Raw genomic sequence first — 23134 nt, 5'->3', positions numbered from 1 at the left:
GATTGCATCAGGGTAGGTCCATGTGGCTTCTCCAGCTCAGGGCACTAGTGTAGTTCCATGTGTCTTATCAGCTGCAATGTCTCCCAAGCTATTTATCTCCTTAGCGCCTCCACTCTCAAATCACAAATTGACACAAGATTATGTAACTACCACAGTATGTCTATTTCTTAAGACTAAATCCTTAGGGATAGATTGTTGGGTTGATAGCTATTTTTTACATGTCAACAAATTTTTCCAGGTGGCTGTCCAAATATTTAAAAATAATTCAGTTTTACAATCAATATATAAGAGTACCTCTTCCCTTTACAGTAATAAATGTTCTGTACATACTCCAGTAAAAGCCGAGTTTTTCAGCACATTTTTAATGCACTTTGTGTGGTAAAATTAGGTGCCTTGGCTGATATTCAGGTTGGCTTATACTCGAGTATATACAGTAAGTGCTCTTTTTAAAAACCTTCTTCATGTGCTTGACAATGGATGTATGTATGGATTGTTATAAGAGCTATAAGAGCCCCCAATAAAATATCTGTAACAATAAAAACAAAAAACCTGTTTCCAATATTGATAGATGTAAGTTGGTACTTACTACTCTTTTAGTGAGCTTGAGCACCTGTTACTATGTGTGTGGGCTGTTTGAATTTGCTTTTCTAAAAAGTGCTTACATATATTTCTGTTTTTTCCTTTGGCTTATTTGTCTTGATATTTTTGTGATATTAAAAATAATTTCTGTCACTTTGTAAATAGTAGCCTTTATTAAGCAAAGCAATTGTCTTTGAAGACTTGTGTAGAAAAATAAAAATAAAAATGAAAAGTCTCATTTATTAATTATGTGTCTACTTTTGAAGGCCTCAAATCAATAGGCCCAGCAGGGAAAGCATGAAGCTGGGGCTCTAGCTCGCCAGTGGTTGGCCTGAGCCAGGTGTCAGAAGGGGATGAGGTCAGAGAGCAAAGAGAGAAACAGAAAGCCAGAAGTGAGAATTTAGAGGAGAGCTGTAGTGAAAAGATCCTTTACCTGTATCTGAACTATTCTATTGCTCACTTTGCTTCTTCAACCTCTCTCAGTTGTGATTCAGCTATCCTAATGCAGACCACTTCTATTTCACAAGCACTTTAAGGAAAGCCTATTCTTTTCCTTTTTATAAATAAATCATTTTATTGGGGGCTCTTACAGCTCTTATAACAATTCATACACCAGTTATATCAAGCACATTTGTACATATGTTGCCGTCATCATTTTCAAAATGTTTTCTTTCTGTTTGAGCCCTTGGTATCAGCTGCTCTTTCCCCGCCTCCCTCCCCCACCCTCCCACCCTTATGGACCCCTGATATTTATAAATTATTATTAGTTTCATATCGTACACTGACTGCTGTCCCCTTCGTCCATGTTATCCATCCCCCTGGAAGCGGTGGAGGGGTGGAGATTGTGTGCCATTGTAGTTGGTTCCTAGTTTCTCCCCCTTTGCCCACCACCTTCCCTCTACCCTCATGGTATCACTACTCCCCTTGCTGTTCCTGAGGGGTTTATCTGACCTGGATTCCATGTGTTGAGAGCTCTTATGTGTACCACTGTACATGCTCCAGTCCTGCAGGATTTGTGAGCTAGAACTGGAGTCATGATGGTGGGGAGGAGGAAGCATTAAAGAACTAGAGCTGTGGTTCTCAACCTGTGAGTCACAACCCTTTTGGGGGTCGAGCGACCCTTTCACAGAGGTCGCCCAATTCATCACAGTAGCAAAGTTACAGTTATGAATTAGCAACAAAAATAACTTTATGGTTGGGGTCACCACAACATGAGAAACTGTATTAAAGGGTTGTAGCATTAGGAAGGTTGAGAACCACTGAATTAGAGGAATGTTGTGTGCTATGTTGGTGCTGTGCTGTACCCTGGTTGTCTCATTCTTTCCTTGTGACCCTTCTGTGAGGGAATGTTCAATTATCTACAAATGGGCTTTGGGTCGCCAATCCAACCCCATCATTTGCATCAATATATTTGTTTGTTTTGGGTCTTCTGATGCCTAATACCTTATCTTGTCAACACCTTGTGATCACACAGGCTAGTGTGCTTCTTTCATGTGGGCTTTGTTGCTTCCCTGCTAGATGGCCTCTTGTTTAGCTTCAAGCCTTTAAGAACCCAGACGCTATATCTTTTAATAGCCAGGCACCATCAGCTTTCTTCACCACATTTGTTTATGCACCCATTTTTACTTCAGCAATCCTGCTGGGAAGGTGAGCATCACAGAATGCCAGGTTATTAGAACAAAGGGTTCTTTCATTGAGAGAGTACTTGAGTAGAGACCCAATGCCTGTCTGCTACCTTAATGCTTAACATTTAAATATATGTTATATTAATGTATTTACATATGTGCATGCCTAAATTCATGCCTCTATAGTTGTCTTTTGCCTCCCAATTCTTCCCTCTATTTCTTTTTCCTCCTGTTCCACTATCATGTTTGACCTTCATTTGACTCTCAGTACTTTCTGTAGGATACATTGCACTTGATCAAGCCCCATTGCCATCAATTTTAAATCTCTTCTTGTTCCGTTGACCCTGGGTTTGTTGGCTTCCCCCTCCCTTCCTCCCACCTCCTCCTCTCCCATGTCTCTCTAGAGCCCTCGGTCATGCTGTTTTCTCATTGGGATCAGTTATACTACTTATCCTATATGGATAGACATGAAAAAAAGGAAAAACAAACAAACACAACAACACCCCAAGACCCCCAACCCTACAAATAGTTCCATGTCTGTCTGCTGACCCTTCTGAGTGTTTTCCAGTTATGGCTGGTGAAGTGCCATGCCCTGCCTGCCGATTCTGAGGTCTGTTTTCGGGATTCCTCAAGGCCTTCATTGTTTTACTTCCCTTGCTATTCTGCTGCGCAACCTTCGTGTCTCGGTCCAGTGCTGTGGGGTCAGACCGGGCACAAGTCCCACTCTGTGTCTCCAGTGCTGTCCCCTGTAGCCCTGTGGTCAGTGAGGGGGTGTCGTGTCTCCTGGTGGAGTTGGCCTCACGGTCCTCTGTGCCTTGGCTACTCTCAGCAGGAATGTCGTCCTCGAGGCGTGGTGGGCCAGGTTGCGGCTCTCTCTCTCTCTCTCTCTCTCTCTCTCTTTCTCTCTCTCTCTCTCTCTCTCTTTCTCTCTGTTTTCCCCTGTGTAGTCTGAGCAGACCCGCCACTCTCCCTGCACTGCATCTTCAGTGCTGGCCTCTGTAGTGCATTCTTCTGGGGAGGGTGTCCAGGTAGCTGGGACTGGGGCCGGCCCCACAGTCCTTTCTGTTAATTCGCTGCTTCATGTCCTTGAGGCTTGGCGCCCCAGGTTGAGGTCTGTCCCTTTCTGCCTTTCCCGTGGAGACATGAACAGTACCCTCCCCCTGTGTGAGTTAGTGCTTTGTGTCTCACGATCCATGTCCTTTTTTTTGAGGAAAGCCAATGCTTGACTCCTTCTGTCAAGCTATTTTGTCTGCTAACCTCCCGAAAGGGCCCGGACTGGGTATAAGAGGACCAGTCTTCTTGGTCTTGGCTGAACAAGTTATAGCTAACGAATCACTCTGGGCCTTAGTTTTCTCATCTATAAAGTAAAGGGATTGAGTTAGATGGCTTCTGCCATCTATTTGGATTCTAAAATTCTGTTTTCCATTTATAATGTCTTTGGCAATTTTCTCTTACATCTTTTATTTCATATTTCTTCTTTTGAACAAGTCTTCCTGGAATAGCATTACATAGAAAGAATGCAAATCCCCAGGAATACAATGGCTCTATAGGAGGGTGCATACTCCCTGGGGAGACTTAGCATGTGCATCAAATGTAACTGTAGAGGAGGCCCCCCAAAAAAGCCATGGAATCCTGCTGTCTAAGTGGTGAGGTGAGAGAAGGCTTTGTACCGAAGGAATGCTCACGTCTGGTCTTGCCGAATGAGTACTTAGGTCATGCTGAGAGATTGGTAACATCATCACATCCACTGGTGAAGACACAAAGCTAAGGAAACCTTATGTGTAACTTCAAAGCACTGTCGGAGCTGAGAAACATGCCCCAAACCACATGGCTTGGGTCGTTATCCAGGACTCCCCTTTCAGGCTTGCATTTTCTCTTGGCACCACAGCCTCTATCTGTGGTCAGGAAGGCCTCTGGCCTGCAGGGACTGATTGAGTGGGTCATGTCAAGAACAGGAAGCGCAGCATCTCCTATTCACCAAGCTGTTGATTTGTGGTAGATGTGGCCGTGCCTGTCTGTTAAATTAAGTACAAGAATAAAATGATACATTAGAGAGTGTTTGGGAAGGACAAATCATGAAATGTTGCCATTAAGCTTTTCTGGCAAGGGTGCCTGTGTGTGTGTGTTTGTGTGTTGGGTGTGAGAGGGACTGGTAAAAATCAACATAGAGTTATTTCCACAAACTATAAAGATGTAAAATGAACATAATAATGATTCAAACTTGTTCTGTATTTAAAAATATTTATGTTGCAAAACCTTTTTGTCTCTTTAGGTAATTAGAAACCCTGGCCATCTCCCAAGAGACAGAGTCGCTGAGGATTTTGTCTGGGCTCAGTGGGATATGCTAGAACAGAGACTGTACTACATTGACCTAAAGGTAACAACTGCTCCTCTGGCCTTCTAAGACATTTGATGATGATTATTATTTTTGGCTTACTGTGGCTTAAAAAAACACCATTGTGTTTTTATTGGGGAAGGGCAGTCAATTAAATGTTGTGAAAAATAATGAAAATGTTTTTTAGTACAGTTTGGTATTTTCTAGCTTTTTTTTAAACTATAATTTTTATTGCTTTTTGGTAGCGTATCATTCATTCTAATTAGGTTCTCTTTTAGAAATCAAGGAGTATCTTAAAATGCATCCAGTTCAGTGTGCCTGAGAACTTCACGCTGATGGTAAGTCCAGGAGTAATTAGCCTACAGGAAATCCTCTCACAAACTGTCCCCTTTTAAAAGAGAGCAGCTGTCAAAAGAGAATTTTCACATTCTTGATGTTGAGTTAGTCATTTGTTGCAGGAGCAAGTGACATAACGCTGGCCGTCTCGTGGGTACCACTCGACAGCAAGTGCAGTGAATGTGGGTGACGAGACGAGCACATTCAGGGATTCTCTTGAGTAACGAGTGCCTGACCGCAGAGGGATGAGTACAAGGGTGGGATTAGTATCAGGCAATAGATATGGTCTGCAGTAGGTAGCTTTGTAAACCTGCAAGTTCTTTGACCCTAAAAGGCTTGTGAAGATGGTGGATTTGAGACTAAGGGAAGAAGTCAGTGAGAGAGTATAGTTTGCATAACAAAAGTCTAGCCTCTGTCTGGGACAGTTTGCAGTGCAGAGTGGTACCCTTGTAATGTGTCATCACTAACACCTGTATCTATGATGAGTAGCAGCTTGTCACTTGTACTTGACAAGGGCTCCTATTGAACTAATGTTCAGATGGACCTCATGCAATCACCTGGGGGATTTTATATTTACCTGCCCCTTTCTTATGCATTCACAAAGGAGCTCCCCCCTTCCCCCTGCTGTGTCTTATAAAAGGAGCCCTGGTGGCACAGTGGGTTCTGTGTTGGGCTGCTAACTAGTCAGCAGTTCAAAACCACCAACTGCTATTTTGGAAAAAGATGAGGCTTTCTATGCCTGTATATTATTACAGCCTCAGAAACCCGCAGGGGCAGTTTGACCTAGTTCTATAATCGATGTCAACGTGTTTTGTTGGGTGTCTTATAGAAGGCTACCACTGTCAATTGGTGTGTTATACGATGTGTTTATGATAGTCAAATCCAAGACAAAGTTTGCCAAGTGTTAGCTTTTTGAGAAATAAATATGAAGGCACTCCAAAAGTCTATGGAAAAACTCCATTATTTTAAAATTTAATTTTCCATAAAGTTTTTGAAGCTCCTTCATCTATAGCAGCTTGTGATGGTATGTAAACTTCAGAGACTTTCGGTGCTGAGGGTAATGGTGGTTCAGTAGACTATTCATCATTAGACAGGCACAGCATGGCCAGACTGCCTCCGGTTTTCAGGACCATCATTTATTCATTAATGTTTCAGGCCAGGTTGACTAGAGAAACAAATTTTATGACACTCATATATGTATAAGGAAGAGCTTTATATCAGTGAGTAATTGTATATTAGGAAAACATCCCAGCTCAGTCCAGATCTAGTCCATAAGTCCGATATTAGCGATAAGATCATTACTAGTCCATAAATCCTTGTTCAGACTCAACACAGCACATGCAATGATGCAAAATGCAGGAAGATCACAGGCCAGTGGGTGCAAAGTCTTGTGGATCCAGTGGCAGTGGAAACAGCTCCAGGGCAGGTCTCCCAATCTCTGAGTGTCTCAACAGCAAGAAAGTGAAGTAGAGAATCTGTGGCCTGCCTCCAGCGGGAAAGAGCAAGTTCCCAAAATCCTCATGAGGAGTCCAGGCCCACAAGGAGGCATCATCAGGCTGTGATCAGATTGACAGACTAGACTCCACCCCTAGACCTATTGATCAAGTTGACATGAAATTATGTAACTACCACAATTAACATCCGTTTTTTTGGTTTGTTTTCTCTGGATTTTTGACAGTTTGAAGCACCCTTGGACATATCATTAAATGACTCAGGATTGAAGTAAGTGACTCATAAAGTGGATTAATTGTGATCGACACATGGGCAACATAATTGGGTTTAAACATGGTGTGTTGAAATGCTCTTTGCATGTGCCTTCTTTTACCTTCCCAGTCTCGAGAGGGACTGTAAACACTGTTATCAAGTATGAGCACATGCTGTTTTTACTCATAAAGTCAATGGTATTGATTATTCTTAGCCATTTATTTCTGTGCAGCATCTCCACTTTGGCCCACGAAGCTGTTTTTCTCTGTATAATCGAGTGAACGGACTTGATTGGGCTGCATTTAGACCCAAAGGTGAAAGCCCTTTCCTCGTTGCCATCAAAGAGGATGTCACTGCTCAACCCGCCTGTAGCCCAGCTGAGTCTATTGCTTACTTTTTCCTGATTTCCATTTTATGCCCAAAAGGGAGGTTTTTCTACCTCTGCCCTCTTGCCCTTTACGTCTAGTAAAAACGTAGGCACTTTTGAAGAAATGCACACAAGGTCATCAGAGCCCCAAAGAAATAAAAGTTTTCCTGAATGGAAGCAATGATAATCCTAAGTGGTTACATAGTTTATTAGCTTTAGTCTATGTTTTATGAAAATCCAGTTGTAATTTTTGAAACATAGTATATGCATTACCCAAAATCAACGAAAGTTATACATCTGTAATTTGAAAGCAGCACTGTTCTGTTCTGTTGCTAGAGCCACACCATTTATATACAGATTAAAAAAATAATAAAATAACTGTTCTGGAGTGTTTTATAGGATTTCTCAACAGAAAATAGAAGCATCTTCTGAAAATTCTCAGGAGTATGTCTCCATTTTTGTGTCTATATTCTAGTGGGTACTCATGTCCTTTATTAGATAATATTTTTGAATGCAAAAAAAAAAATTTCTTTTTTACCTTTTGTGTTCCTAGGCTTGTCAACTTTGGATGTGATTATCTTCAGGACCAAGAGAAACTATCCACACACCCGACTCTGTGTGTTTTCTCCAACAAGACAGGTAGAACAGTCATCATCGGTGTCCCCAACTTGAGTACTATACACATTTTAGTCATCACTTAACTTTTGGGGTCTGGAAAATGAAATATAGCAGAGCCACATTCTCACGTAAGTGATCATATGGACTTTCATATGCCAAAGTGTCTTCTCCACAATAATTTCATGTTATTATTATTTTTATTTATTTTTAAAATTTCAATAAATAATTTTATTGGGGACTCTTACAGCTCTTATAACAATCCATACATCAATTGTGTATCAAGTCCATTTGTGTTACAATAATTTTGTGTATCTGCCATCGTAGTAACACCGTCAGCAGGTTGCTGTGTGGTAGATATTATTCGTGTTATAGTTTCAGTACAGGAGATGGATTTATATTTAGTCAATGTACATTTTGTCACCGGCTCCATCTTTTAATAAATGTCGCCTAGTGATGGTGGTGCGCTCGGAGTCAGGTTTCCTGACATGTGCTTGGCTTCAAGATGCATACTCTAATCTGCCTACTGATGTCAAGTTAGTAGCAGACACTGCCTCTTAGTTGTTGAGTGTACGTAAGGAAAATGGAGAGGAAAAATGCATATTGAAGACAACAGAAGTATTTGATTACATTAATGAATCTGGTGAAAAAAGCTTATCACTAACCTGAGTAATCATCTATGACAGCCCAGTCTAATAACTAAGTCTTATAATAGTCTTTAACATTCCAACTTGAGTAGACATTTACTACATGAATTGAGTAGCCCCTGTGCTTAAACTGTATTCCTTTGAAACCAAATTTTGTGGTATTTATCCAGCCATAAACATTTATTGAGTACCTGCTGTGTGCTAAGTGTTAGGGATACAATGATGAACAAAAGCGTCGTAATTTGTATTCATATTGAAGATACGTAATGTGGACTTTAGACACTAAATGAACATATGCATATGTTTAAATAGAATCAGGATATTTTGAGGAGAGGTGCAAGGTACAGGAAGCTGTGATATGATATAATGGAGGTTTAATGGGAGATACTAGAACCTTCAGCCAGTCCATTCTCCTTTTTATTCCATCTTGTACTGTCCTGAGAATGTCCCCATCCACATTCTCACTTGTTCATAGTTCAACTCTATTTTCCTGTTCATTCTAGCTCAGCCTCAACTAACTGTGCCCCTACATAATCCCATGTTGGGGTTTCAGGGAAAGAAGCAATATTTCAGCTGAGACCTGATGGTTATACATGAAGTATATACATATACCAGCATGGCCAAAGCAGAGTAGGGAAATGGGGCAACGTTGTGAGGAATAGCTAAGTTGATACGCAGCAGCCAGATTGTGTAGGGCTTTGCAGACCATGGGACAGTGTTAGATTTAAATGGTGCTTTATTGTGTTTTCTTTTGTTTGGGGGGGGATTTTTGATGCAAGTTTGTTTAGCATTTTAGTTCAGCTGCACTGGTTAACATTCTTCACAATGTGTGAACCTTCTCATTATTTTAAATTCTGGTTCCATTTCTAATGATCTCTGTTCCCTTACACTTCCATCTTTGTTTTTATTTATTTATTTTTGTAATTTCTCATTTTACTGGGAGCTCCTACAGATGTCACAACATTCCATAATTGCAACAGTTCAAGCACAGTTGTACAATTGCTCCTACAATTAGTTTCAAAACATTTTCTTTCTTTTTGAACTCTTTGATATCAGCTCCTCTGTATCCCCTTCCTGTACCTTGTACCTCTCCTCAAAATATCCACCCTTCCCCCCAGGAACCCTTATTGTTATTGTTATATATTGTTATTAATATGCTATTGTAATTTGTGATAGGTAGGTTTATTGTGCCAACCTGGCCAATAGGAACATGTGGGATTAATCAGGTTGCAATTTGATTGGAGGGCAAAGAGATAAAAGGCTCTGCAAGGCCCACCCCTCTCTCTCTTGCTCTCTGGTGATCAGAGTGTGCTATACTAGTTCTCTGCCTCAACCTGTGAGTTACACTGTCTGTGGGCCAGGTCAATCCGTGGATCCTGTGGCTAGAGCTTGAGGTTCCTTCAAGACCTGTTTTACCACGCTGCTGGTGCGTACATCACTTGAGCTTGAGGCTGGTGGATTTCGTTGCCTCGCATTGCTTGCGATTGATATCCTATCTGGGCCTGCTTCGTTAAGTTCCCAAGATACTGACTGTTGGTGACCTACCCTGCTCTCTGATGCCTGTGGGCAGACTCTGTTTGCCTTGCTCCAGGGAGGACTCTGCTTTCTGCTTCCTTGACCTTGGACCTGGCAGCCCATGTGAGTTGAAGGGCTTCCAGTATATTAACTGTTCCACAGAAGTGAGTTGAACTGAACCCTCTGTACTGCTATGTGAACTATTAGCTGTTATATCCCTTCTCACTGTATAGACCTATCTATATATCTAGATCTAGATATATATAAAATCTTAAGTGTCCTGATTTTATTTCTCTAAAGAACCCTAACATTTATATATATATATATATATATAGATATATATATATAGATATAGATAGATATATCCCCACCTACAATTGTTATATATATATCTATATAGATAAATATAGATATAGATATATCCCCACCTCTGTTATTTGCTCCCCTTGAGTGGAGTTATGCAGTCATCATTGCTCTTAGTTCCCCCTTCCCCACCTTCCTCACCCTGTCTTCCCGTATTCTTAGGAAATCATTACTCCCATTGCTATTTCTATAGGGTCATCCATCCTGGCATTCCTGCATCGAATGATCTTACTCATATGCCTGAACATACATGAGTCTAACAGTATTAAGGAGGTGAAACATAAGCCTTATTAGTAAGGGGAGGAAATATTCAAGAACCAGAGGATAGTTATAATTTTTATAGTTATGATTTCCTCATCCCCCACCATGAGGGCCTGTCCAGTTATCTTGAAGGTGGCCTTTGGTTTTCCACTTTGTCCACGCTCCTTCACATCCATTTGATTGCTTGTTTTTGAACTTCTGATACCTGTTCCTATCGACACCTCATGATCACACAGGCTGGTATGCTTCTTCCATGTTGGCTTTTTTGCTTCTCTGCTCAATGGTCACTTTTTTAACTACAAGCCTTTAAGACTCCATACACTATATTTTTAATAGCCAGGCACCATCAGCTTTCTTCACCACATTTGCTAATGTACCCATTTTTGTCTTCAGTGATCAGGTCAGGAAGGTGAGTATCATACAGCACCATATTATTAGAACTAACCGTTCTTGTACTTAGGTGAGCTTTTAGTAGAGGCCCAATGTCCATCTGTTCCTTAGTGTGTTTATGTATATGTTCATGTATATGCAAATACACCTATATTGATATAATTACATATCTAGATTTATACATTTTTTTGCTTTCCTCCTGCCCCACGAGTATGCTTGCCTGTCATTCACCCAGTAATCTCTCTCGCCATAACCACTGACTGTTAGGCTCATATAGATGGTTTTAAAGGAGCAGAGCACTCATGGGTGATACTCCTTCTGTTCTTGAGCTAAAAGATGACCACAGTGAATTGGTTTTGTTCAGCGTCTCTGGACAATAGTCTTGAGGAGTCCTCCAGTCACAACTGGTCCAATAAGTCTGGGTTTCTTTTCAAGGAATTTGAGGCCCCAGTTTTTTCATGATAGATCTTTTGTAGCCCTGATCAGAGCTGTCAGGAGCTGTGGGTGTTGCGGTGAGGTGCTGTCAATTCTGTTCTGACGCAGAGTGATCCTTCGTACAGCAGAGGAAATACTGCCCCCTCCTCATCCTTGCTCTTTTTGAGCCCATTAATGAAGCCACTGTGTCAGTCCCTCTGTTTGAAGGTCTTCTTCACGGACCCCCTTTTATCAAGCATGGCATCCTTTTCCAAGAACTGGCTCCCCTGATACCATGTCCAAAGTATGTGAGAGGAAATCTCCCCTCCTCACTTGTAAGAAGCGTTCTGACTGTACTCTTCTAAGACAGTTATTCTTCTGGCAGACTGTGCCAACGTCATACTTCAAATGCATCAGTTCTTCAGACTCTTATTCACACGCATATGAGGTGGTTGGAAATGCTATGGCTTTGATCAGGAGGGCCTTAGTCCTCCAAGTGACATCTTTGACCTTTGACACTACAGAGGTCTTGTGCAGCAGACTTGCCCAGTAGAGTTTGTCGTTTGATTTCCTGACTGCTGCTTCCATGAGCATTGACTGTGGATCCAAGTAAAATGAAATCTTGACAAATTCCGTCTTGTCTCTGTTTGCCATCTCACTGCCTTTGAGCCTTTGCCGATTCATAGCGAGCCCTCTGGGCTTCCGAGACTGTGACTGCTGAGACGGGAGTAGAAAGCCCAGTCTTTCTCCTGCGGAGTTGCTGGTGGTTTCCAACTGCCGACAAGGAGGATTGAAGCCCAACTCATAATCATGACTCCACCGGGGCTCCTTACCTGTTTATCATGGTGTTGCCTATTGCTCAGTTGTGGGGATGTTTGTTTTCTTTACATGGAATGGAAACTCAAACTCATAAGTCTTTGCATCAGTAAATGCTTCAAGTGACCACACTTTCCACACACAAGGCCATGCCACCTGCATGTGAAAGGCTGTTACTGAGCCTCCTCTAGTGCGGATGCCGAACTCGTCTGCATACAGCCTAGCAGCTCTGATGGCTTTCTCTGCAGACTCATTGAATAAAACCCTGATGCACACCTTTCCTGATTCTAAACCCGGCCATATGCCCTTGCTCTGTTTGAATGACTGACTCGTGATCTGTGGGCAGGTTCAACATGAGCACAATTATGTTCTGGAATTAACATTCTTCTCAAGGTCTCTATAGTTTGTTGTGATCCACCTAGTACAATGCCTTTGCATAGTCAATAAAACGCAAGTAAGCATTGTTCTGGTTTAAGTCCAGATCCATCTGACAGCAGCAATGATACTCCTCTTCTGAATGTGGCTTGATTTTCTGGTAACTCTCTTTTCATGTGTGATTGCAACAGGTTTTTTTTTCTGGTCTCCGAATTTTGTTAGTTGCCTATTACCATCATATGAACAGATAATTTCCATTTTCCACAGAAAAAACTGTAGTGACTGTTGTTTATTTTCTAGTTCAATTTCTCTGCCTGGCATTCTGGGACATTCATTGGCTAAGAGAAGTTCAGACACAGGAACTTTTAGAAGACGTGATAGTAGTCCTTTCACCTTTTGAATTGTCATGGAATCTGGTAATTGTTTATGACTTTTTGATTAAGTTGATTAGGATATTTTATATTCAGCTTTAGTAGTTGATTTTTAAGCATAAATGGAATTGCAACAGTTTTTAAGTGATCTTCCGCTAGATTTTACTTGCATATTATATTCATGTTATGGTTAGATAGTTTACACATGCTGTTTGGTCACCTTTCTTTGGAATGGGAAAATATGGATCTCTTCCACGTGGTTAGCCAGATAAGCTGCCTGTCCGAGTTCTCGGCGTAGTTGAGTGAAGGCAGCCAGCGCTTCATCAGCTGTTGGAACATTTCGACTGGTCTTCCGTCCATTCCTAGGGGTCTGGACTTTGCATAATGCTTTCAGTGCAGTTTACACTTCTTTCTTTAGTGCCTTCAGTTCTCGAGCACCTGGTACCTCCTGAAAGGGCAGAGCAGTAACCAGTGCAGCGACTCCGTTTATTCCTTTCATCTCCCGTAGAATCTTTCAATAGTTCAACTTAACCTTTGATTTGTTTCCACTTCATTTCTTTCAGCTTGAGCCACGTTGAGCGTTGTTTTCTTTTCCGTTTTCTAGCTTTAGGGTTTTGCACATTTCCTTAGAATACTGCAGTCTGTCTTCTTGAGCTCCCTTTCTGATCAGCTCTGTCACTTCATTATTTTTTCCATTTTCTTTAGCTCCTCACCATTTAAGAGGAAGTTTCAGAGTCTGTTCTGACATCCACTGCAATAAACAGTGATGGAGGTGAATACATTTGGCTTCCGATTGCCACGTGGCAGGGGCCAGACAAGCCTTGCTGGTCCATCCTTTACCTAGGCTATGACCAACCTTTCCTCCCAGGCCTCTCTGCATCGATGCAGGGCTTGGTCATTCATTGCCATGGCCACACAGGACTCTCAGACAGTGCTCGGGATGAAGGGAGTTTATTAGGGAAGTTTACAGGGGCAGCCAAGTTTCTCTCGGGTTCTCTGCTATGAGTCACAAGTCCCTTGGCTTTTGCCTCCACGGGTCAGAAAGCTAGTGCTTCTGTCGCTGTGTCCCAATGTTCCCTCCTCCTGGGTCAGCTAAGGACAAGGTATGCCACAGTCCTGGCTCTCGTCCTCCGAGTCTCTCAGCAGTACTTGCTCAGGCACCTGGTCTCCTCAGCCTCCTCACTGCAAGCAGAGGTCTTGAACATGGTCTTCCAAAGCCTTGGGGGTCTCTCCCGCCTCTGCTGCTTCAAAGACGGCCCATCCCTTTAGCCAGGATTCTCCACACTAGGACTGGTGGCAGAAATGGACCAATCCCTTCTATTAGTGTTACACATATACTATTTGCATCGCCCCACCCAATCCTTTGGTGGGAGTTAGAGACTCCGATAGAAGAACCACATTAAGAAATTTCACTCCATTACATCCACTTTGGTCTTTTTTCCTATCTTTTTTTTTGTTGTTCTCTTTTATTATATTTTAAATGACATTTTGTTTTCTTCATGGATGATGTTCTTCATATCATTCTGCAACTTGCCAAGTCTTTGGTCATTAGTGTTCATTGTATCAGATCTGCTCTCTGCGTTACCACGCATGATGTCCTTCTCCAGGGTCTGTTGGGGTTGTTAGGTGCCTTTGACCATAGCGACCTCACGCACAACAGACCGAAAAACACTGCACGGTCTTGTGCCGCCCTCACAGTTGCTCCTATGCCTAAGTCCGTGGTCTGCTCCCTGATAAAACGTGTGCAAAGTGTAAGTGTCGCCACTGATCGAAGGAGCATTCAGGCTTCAGCTTATTCCATGACAGATTTGTTTTTCTGGCAGACCATGGTATTTTCAGTATTTTAAACCAGCACTATAAATCAAATGCACCAATTCTTCTCTGGCCTTCCTGATTATTACACAGCTTTGTCATGCATACGAGGCAATTGAAGAAACCATTGCTTGAGACAGGTACACCTGAGTCCTTAAAGTGACAGCTTGGCTTTTTAACACATTAACGACACCTTTGGCTCAGATTTGCCCAGCGCAATACCTTGTTTGAGTTCTTGACTGCTGCCTCCATGAGTTTTGATTATGGATGCAAGTAAATGAAACCTTTGACGAGTTCCATCCTTTTCCCTCGCATCATGATGTTATGTACTCTAGTTCTGAGGATTTTTGTTGTCTTTATGTTAAGGCTGTGCTGAAGGCTGACGTTTTTGATCTTCATCAATAAGTGCTTTAAATTCTCTTCATTTTAGGAAGCAAGGTAATGCTATCTGCTTATCTCAGATTGTGAAGGAGTCTCCCTCTGATCCTGATGTTGCCTGTATATAGTTCAGCTGCCAGATTACCTGCTCAGCATGCAATGGAAAAAGCACAGTGAAAAGATACAACCCATCTGATGTACACCTTTCCTGTTTTTAAACCACACTTCTTGGTCTATGTACAGATTCTGTATTAGCATTTAAATTATATGGAATCCCCCTGCTTCACACTGGAATTCTCATTCTTTGTAATATTACCCATAATTTGTTATGATACACACAATCAAATACTCTTTTTAAAAAAAAACGAATAAATAATTTTATTGGGGGCTCTTAAAGCTCTTATAATAATCCCTACATCAATTGTATCAATTGTACATGTTGCCATCATCATTTCCAAAACGTTTTCTTTCTACTTGAGCCCTTGCTATCAGCTCCTCTTTTCCCCCCTCCCTCCCCCATCCTTCCACCCTCATAGACCCCTGATAAATTATAATTACTATTATTTTCATATACAGTCAAATCCCTTATACAGTTATGCAAACACAAATAAGCATCTTTCTGGTACTCATATATTTTGATACTGCATACATACATAAATTCCCACACAAATGTGTTTTGGTTATATTTGCTGTTGTTTTAAAATTATGTGTGTCATAGACATTACCAACAAGCTCTTTTTTCTTGTATATGTTTTAGTGCTATTGTTTACCCTCATTAAGTTGTGTACATGTAAACAAAAATATTCTCATTCCCCCCTCAGTTTCACTTCCAAATCTGAGGGTGCATTTGGAGCACCCCCTGATGTTCTCAGTCACTGTCATTCTTTCGTGGCCACTCTGTACTGGGTGGGTGAGTGGTGAAAAGTCTAAATTCTCCTTTCTGTTTTTGCAATCACAAGGCTTGTTCTTCCCCAGTTCCCAGAATTAGGCCTGCGTTTTAGCGTTTCATAGGGTCTTTCAAGAATTATTCCAATGAGATAATTTCCCTTGGAAAACTTTGTCCATAATAGTCTTCATTGTTTAAATGGTTTCCTGAAACACAGCCAAGTTGGAGATGTTATCTTCATCATTGATGAATATTTATTAAACATCTCTGGATGCCCCATTAAGAGAATGTTTGCTCTCTCAAACTGTGACTGCTCCCTACTTGTTACAAAATTAGCCTGGGACTCAGACCAGTACCAGCGAGCATTTATAGCCGTGTATCACCTCCTTGCCAGAAATTACTCCATTGAATGTTCACCGAGGACTTTATGGGGATCCCTGGTGGCGTAGTGATTATTTGTTGGGCTGCTAACCACAAGATCAGCAGTTCAAAACCACCCACTGCTCTGTGGGAGAAAGATAGGTTCTCTATTCCCATAAAGCAGCGGTTCTAAACCTGTGGATCAGGACCCCTTTGGGGGTTGAATGACCCTTTCACAGGGTCACCTGATTCATAACAGTAGCAAAATGACAGTGATGAAGTAGCAATGAAAATAATTTTATGGTTGGGGGGTGGTGGTCACCACAACATGAGGAACTCTATGAAAGGGTCGTGGCATTAGGAAGGTGGAGAACCACTGCCATCAAGAGTTACACTCTCAGAAATCCACAGGGTCCTTTCTTCCCTGTCACATAGGTCATGATGAGTTAGAATCGACTTGATAGTTGTGTGTATAAAGGACCTTATGAATCAGGTCTATTATTTCTCACATATATGGGGAAAAGAATAATTATATATATATATATATATACACACACACACACACATATACATATGTGTGTGTGTGTATGTGGAAACTGAGGCCCCTGCAGTTTAGTGAACTGGTTTGAAGCAGTATCTTGTTGGTGGTGGTTGCTGGGAAGTCAGCTGCGACGCATGCCAGCTCCCGGTGTAACAGAAGCAAACATTTCCTGGTCCTGTGCCATGTTCACGGTTGTGGTATGTCTGAGTCTGTTGTGGTGGCTCTTGTGTCAGCGCATCTCAACGCGTTTCCCTGGCCCTCGGCTTTGCCAAACACGATGGCTTTTACTGGTGATTGGGCTTTCCTGGTGACGCAACTGAAGTGAGGGAGCCCGGTGTTCGTTACCAACACCACAATGTGAATGCAACTACACTTAGTAAGCCAAAAATAAAAACCAACCAAAACACCAAAACCCCAACCAAACCCAAGATTCAAATCTAGATCTGATGGTAGAAAGTGGTTCTTAACCTGGGCTGCGCTTTAGCATCACTTAGGAACTCCCTAAGAGTACTTGGGTTAAAAAATCGGGGTATATGTGCAAATATGCTTGATACAATCGATGGTTATAAGAGTTGTAAGAGCTTCCAGTAAAATGATCTTTTAATTAAAAAAACCAGAATGAACAAAACATCGTGGTGCCTGCTTCCCACCTTCAAAGAGTCTTGTGCACCGGCTCTGGGTTGAGCCTGGGCGTTCGTACTTCCAGTGGACTTTAAGGAACTGTCAGGGTCGAGTGATGAGAGCTTTGTTGTTCAATACAGTAGGCATCGCCACAAGGAACGAAGTTGTAATCTAACGTAAGCGAAATAAAAAAATCTGTCCCTCAGTCATCGCAGCTGCGTGTCAGGTGCTCAGGAGCTGCGTGTGGCCAGAGGAGGCCTCACGGGACACTTGTGGGCGCTCTTTTGCTGTTTACCTTCGCGTTTCCAAGTGTGCGTGGGCTGGCTTCTCTCTGATTTGTTTGAGACAGGGGTTGACGTTTAAATTTTGCATTATTATTTGTATTAGTTAAACATGTAAATCCAGTGATTCATCCAGTTGCTGAGTCAGCCCCAAACCCTCTGTTCCCCACTCAGCACCCCATCAGCTCTGTCGACTGAGCATCCCCATGGCGGTTCTGTTGTTTCAGGGTTGGCTTCCTCTCTGGTTCTGCACGATGCTCTAGGCTGGTACTGGGCATTTCCTCCCTTAGCTCTGTCCTCCACCCTTTCCCCAAGGAACCCTGGGAAATGGGATTGGAACCCAAGATGTGGGCGATAGCTGTGCTCCCTATGATTAGATTGTCATTAGTTTTATGCCTGAACGAAATATATGTATCTATGTTAATCTCTGCAATATGAGGGGACTTCATAAAATGTGTGGAAAACTGGAATTGAAAGAAAATGGAATTTTTCATGAACTTTTAGAAGCCCCCTTGTATTCACTTATCTTTCAATATTTCTATATGTCACCATTATAACTAGATAAGGCTAAACCTGACTACTTACTGAGGTCTCCAATTTGTTTATTGTCAGTTGATCGTTGTAGTAATCTCCCTTTGCCCATCACCTTAAACATTTTTATTATTAGTCTTACCTGATTTGTACATTTTATGAGTTCATTGGCTGAGGTTGGATCACTCTTACAGTCCTGGGGAAATCTTACGAAGATGTAGGATCAGATAAACCAGTAGCTTTTAGTGATGATATGTTCACTGAAAAGCAGTCCAAGTGATATACAGGATTTTTGCAACACTTAGAAAGACTATTTTTATTATGATCTAGTAATGGCATTACTTTTATTTTCAGTGTCTTTCCTGTAAACTTTAAAAAAGGTATTATGAGGAGTTTGATAACTTGCGTAAATTGATGACCCCCCCACTTACTTAATAATAAAAAATTATTTTAAAAAGTAAATACCAAAAAGTTATTAATTTGTAACCATAACAGTAACTTTGCACCTAATAGGATGTTTAAAATTTCATCGGGTAAGATAATTCTTTTTTTAAAAATAATTCTTTTTTGTTGTGTTATATTTTTAAGATATGTTTTAAGAGAATGTATCTTTAGCAGCAGTTAAAGTTTTAAATGTCATTAAAATTCTCACAAATGATAAATATGATAGCATGCTTATAAATACTCTCCTAGACTTCTTAATAAACGCTCTTGGATAGACTTCTTAGGGAAAATGGTTGTTGTTGGAACCTTGCTTCTCGGATGGAGCAGTGGAATTAAAGACGAGAACCCGCAGGGCACTGAAACACAGTGGTCATTGGCTTCGTACAGCCCCAAACCCAACCCAACCCATTTGCCATCGAGCCATTTCGTACGACTCGCTGTTCATTCTGGCATAGACACCTGGTTTCCCGACATGGACATCTGTCAGGGGTCTTTCTCCCTTGGTTCATCTATTTCAGTGCATCACAGCAAGGTTCGGACTGGAGGGAAAGCATGGGATCACACACTGTGTTCTCACCGTGGCACCGTTGCCTAGAAATCATGAGCGGGGTTGCACTCTGCAGCAGGTCCGAAGGCTGGTGTGTGTGTGTGTGTGTTTGGGGGGCGGTAATTAAGATGGCCAAGGCTCATTCGGAAAGGCCACCCGATGCAGGGAGCTGTCCTTTGTCCTTTGACCAAAGTTCTCAGTCACCTAAAGATGGACTGAGGGTGGAGATCGGCTCACATTGTCACTCAAGACAGATCATAGTTAATCTTTAAGTACAGATCAGCAAGAAGACTGGAAACTTCCTGTGGAAACCAAGAACACAGATGGATCGTCCAGGGCGCGTAACCACTGGCAATGGCCAGATGACGACATAAGAGGGCGTGGAGGTGCTTCTATGTTCAGACCATCTCCTGAAACTTGAGAGGCTTCTCTGGACTTCATTTCCTCCCCATCGGTCAACAATCGACCATTAGTCCCTTACACAGAGTGTGTGATGAGTAATCGTTGAATTGCAATTTCTTAGCAACTTGTGAATATACCATGTCTAAAGTTTGAGGAGTAATATATGAGGTAAGATCAGGGAGGACTTGTCAAGAAATAGAAGTAAGGTTCAGTGCCTAAGGAAATTATTTTGCTATTATATGGGTTCATTTAAACTGTGCTACATTATCTTCTTACTTCTAGGAATCCTGTGTGTATGCTATAGCCCGGAGTTTGATCCTCGGAAACAAATCACATACTCAGTGTTTTATTTCCATAAAGGTACTTGCATTTATTTTTACTTCTTGCTTACTTTGACATAATCACTTTTTCAAATTAGTAGCAAGTTAAGCAGATAGACTTTAAAATACTTAGGGCGCTGTGATCAATTTCATCTGCCCTTTCCATTATGTCCACTGATACTGATAAGAACAGATGGTTTAACAGCACAGGTTTGCTAAAGAAAGTCAGTAATGGTGAGCATTAAATGATAGAGTACTGTACGTACTTAAAACCATTTCTGGTCTGTTTTTACTAGGCCTGTGAATGTATTTGCACAATGTATTTGCTTCTTTATTGTTATGAATTGATGCATCTCTATAGGTTTCATTCACAAAGTTACAATAGTCTCCATGATCTCAGCATATGTTTCCTTCATTCCACGCATCCGAGGCCCAGGAAACTGATATGTTCACAGCCTTGCTGGGGAGCAGGAGTAAAATATCCATTTCTTTCCCGTTCTGTCATTGGCCACAGCCTGACCTTGTGTCATGTCAGTCCAAATCAGTGCACAAGACTGTTTTATTTAGTTCCTTAAAACTAATATTTGTGTGATATGTATTATAGATGGTGTTAAAAATCCTAAAAGATATATTTTGGTCACTACATTTACTCCTCACTTCCTTATCAACTATCTCCTTTTATCTGACATTTTGCATTTACAACATTAGTAAAAAAATCTACTCAAGTCTTTTGCATTATTAATGAAGTATGCCAGGAAGGAATGAACACTGAGGTGGGAGATCAAGGAAATAATAGCTGTGATGATCAAGGCTATTTGACAAGCTGGCTAGGCCATGATTTTTAGTAGGTTGACATGTATGTAAGGATGGAATTCATGATGGAGCTGGGCTTCAGATCAATTAATTCTGATTTGACCTCCTGATGAGAACGTGCTTTTCCAGCCCAGATATATTGAATCAAAATCTACTTTTGAACACAAATTGATGAGAATCACCCGGGGATTTTGTTAAATGTAGCTCCAGATACAGAAAATTCTCAGTAAAAGATTGGACCAGAGTGGACTGGTTGGGAGCCCTAGATGTCACCTGCCACTTACATACGAGGTAGTCATCCTCTCTTGCGTGCCCATCCTCCACTCCTGTATCATGACATTTTTCGTGTAATGACTTGGTCTCTGGAACCTAACCATATCAATAGTGAGGAGTGGGCGTAGTTAAAAAACAGTGTGCCAGCTGACACCAGAGTTTATTGTTCTACAAAAGCGTCTAATATTATCTTCAGAGGTTAGAGGGCTAGTTAAAAAAGTTTAAAGACTTTCTCAATAATAGAGAAACCAAAAGTGATTTCAATACTACATACACACAAACAGTATATATATGGTATATGTAGGGTATCCATATAGTATACACATACATACCATACCCTTCAATAGTTTGAGGTTTTATGGAAAGTTTTCACAAATTTTCTAATCATAAATCTGATGATTGAAACCAACACACACACATTTTTTAAGATGAAAAAGTGGAATGTGGAGCCCAATAGACTGAGCTTACTAGACTGTGTTATACTGAAGTTATTTCTTTAACTAGATGGGGGCTTGGTGAATGACCAGGAGAAGTGTCAGAGGGTCATAATGACAAGTGTGTGACAGCCTCGAGACCTGAGGGCTGATGGGCCAGCCAGCCCCCATCTCTTGGATCCCTGGACATTTCTTTGGATCCGGCCTTCCCTGTACAACCCACATCTTAAGATGATAAATTTGCTTGGCGCTTCGACCGTGTTGTGACCACACCATGTTTTGGAGTGTGGTGGGGAATCTGGAACTTTGAGGTCGCTGGCGCGGTCAGTGTCACAAGGAAGTACCAAGAATGTGATAGAGCCCTTGCCTGTTGTAGAGGGCCGTGACGCGTTCGTTTCTTCACGTCCTTCCCTGGCATCCTGTGCTCTTTCCCGCAGGCTACCGCAAAACCTTCACCCCTGCTCTTGGGAGCGTCGACTCTCACGTGGCAAAGGGCCTGACTTTTCTCAACCTCGGTAGGTGATCCAGAGCCCCTCCTCTGATTGTGCGGGCTTTTACTTCCATTCCAGGCTTACACACACACACACACACACACACACACACACACACACACACACACACACACACACGATCCAGAGCCCCTCCTCTGATTGTGCGGCCTTTTACTTCCATTCCAGGCGTGTACACACACACATACACACACACACACACACACACACACACACACACACACACACCTATACCTCTGCCAATGGTGCCCCTCAAGTTTCTTCTTTGTGGCCCTCCTGCTCCTGCCTCTTTGGAGCTGGATGGTGATGCTAATCAGGAACCTTTCTGATGCTCGGTGGGAGGTGGTGGGCCCTGGGAAGAAGCCCTCACCTTTTCCTGAGGGATCCATCGACCTCGTGTGGAGAACCCCAGGAGCTTAGGGACACCAAAGGATGTCAGGTTCCTATTGTAGTCTGAAACAGCACAGGTCGCTTTCTTGTGTTGTGGCTTGACTCGCTCCCTCTCACTTGAGCCCCCCGCCCCCCACCCCACCTCATAGGTTTCTGAACCAGTAACTGTTTATGGGAGTAGACAGCCAGTTTTTCTCCTGCAGACCTGCTGGTGGTTTTGAACTGCCGACAATGAGGATCCCAGCCCAACGTGTAACCAACTACACCGCCAGGGCTCCTGTATGTTTTGGGGTTTTTTTGTAGTCCTAAAAAGCCATGTGAGTGTAAAAATGAGGCCAAGGCTAAGATGTTCCTTAGCAGTGTGTGAGAAGTAATAATACCCTGTCCCTTGATTTGAGAGCAGACAGGGGCCTCAGGGAAATTATCGATTCCTTCTTAATTGTGAACTGCTTCCAAATCCCACAAACGATAAATGGATCAAGTTGAGCGAGAGGCTTTTTGTGGAATAATTATGGGCCCGGGAACCTGAGAATACCAAGGGCGTCTGCAAGGAAGAAAATGGAGCTGAGATCGGTTATACCTTCCTACTGAAAGTCTCTTTCCACGTTGATTGTGTGTGGGAGACAGAAGCAATTTGTACTAAATCAGCGAAAAGGCTGAGAAGCAACTGGGGCTGAAACGATTTGGCCTGTGGCTGAATCACCGGACAAGTCCTGGGTACGTGTGCAGTGGGACACAGTCGCTCGAGAAGGGAAGCTTCCGTTTGAGAGCACTGGATTCTTGGACAGCTCCCGCCATCCTGGCTCTTAGCCCAGAGAACACGACAAAGATTTCAGAAGGAACAATGGCCTCATTTTGCACCAGGCAACATGAGAACCA

The 23134-nt window shown here is 42.1% G+C and overlaps 1 protein-coding gene across 1 annotated transcript in view; it reads left to right on the top strand.

Annotated features, from left to right (window-relative positions):
• The window catches only part of LOC101639308 (gamma-secretase activating protein), a 95488-nt gene that overhangs the window by 26030 nt on the left and 46324 nt on the right, over positions 1 to 23134 (top strand). The window contains exons 9-14 of the mRNA XM_045288948.1: positions 4477 to 4581; positions 4818 to 4877; positions 6554 to 6597; positions 7500 to 7585; positions 19799 to 19876; positions 21794 to 21871. Of these exons, the coding sequence (XP_045144883.1) occupies positions 4477 to 4581; positions 4818 to 4877; positions 6554 to 6597; positions 7500 to 7585; positions 19799 to 19876; positions 21794 to 21871 (451 nt within the window). The remainder of the gene's footprint in view (positions 1 to 4476; positions 4582 to 4817; positions 4878 to 6553; positions 6598 to 7499; positions 7586 to 19798; positions 19877 to 21793; positions 21872 to 23134) is intronic.

The sequence above is a fragment of the Echinops telfairi genome, unplaced genomic scaffold, assembly GCF_000313985.2.
Source record: "Echinops telfairi isolate 266 unplaced genomic scaffold, ASM31398v2 ScPeMD7_23;HRSCAF=83, whole genome shotgun sequence".
Taxonomy (NCBI): Eukaryota; Metazoa; Chordata; class Mammalia; order Afrosoricida; family Tenrecidae; genus Echinops; species Echinops telfairi.
The sequence above is the reverse complement of the archived record's forward strand: the minus strand, read 5'-3'. Positions and strand labels throughout refer to the sequence as shown.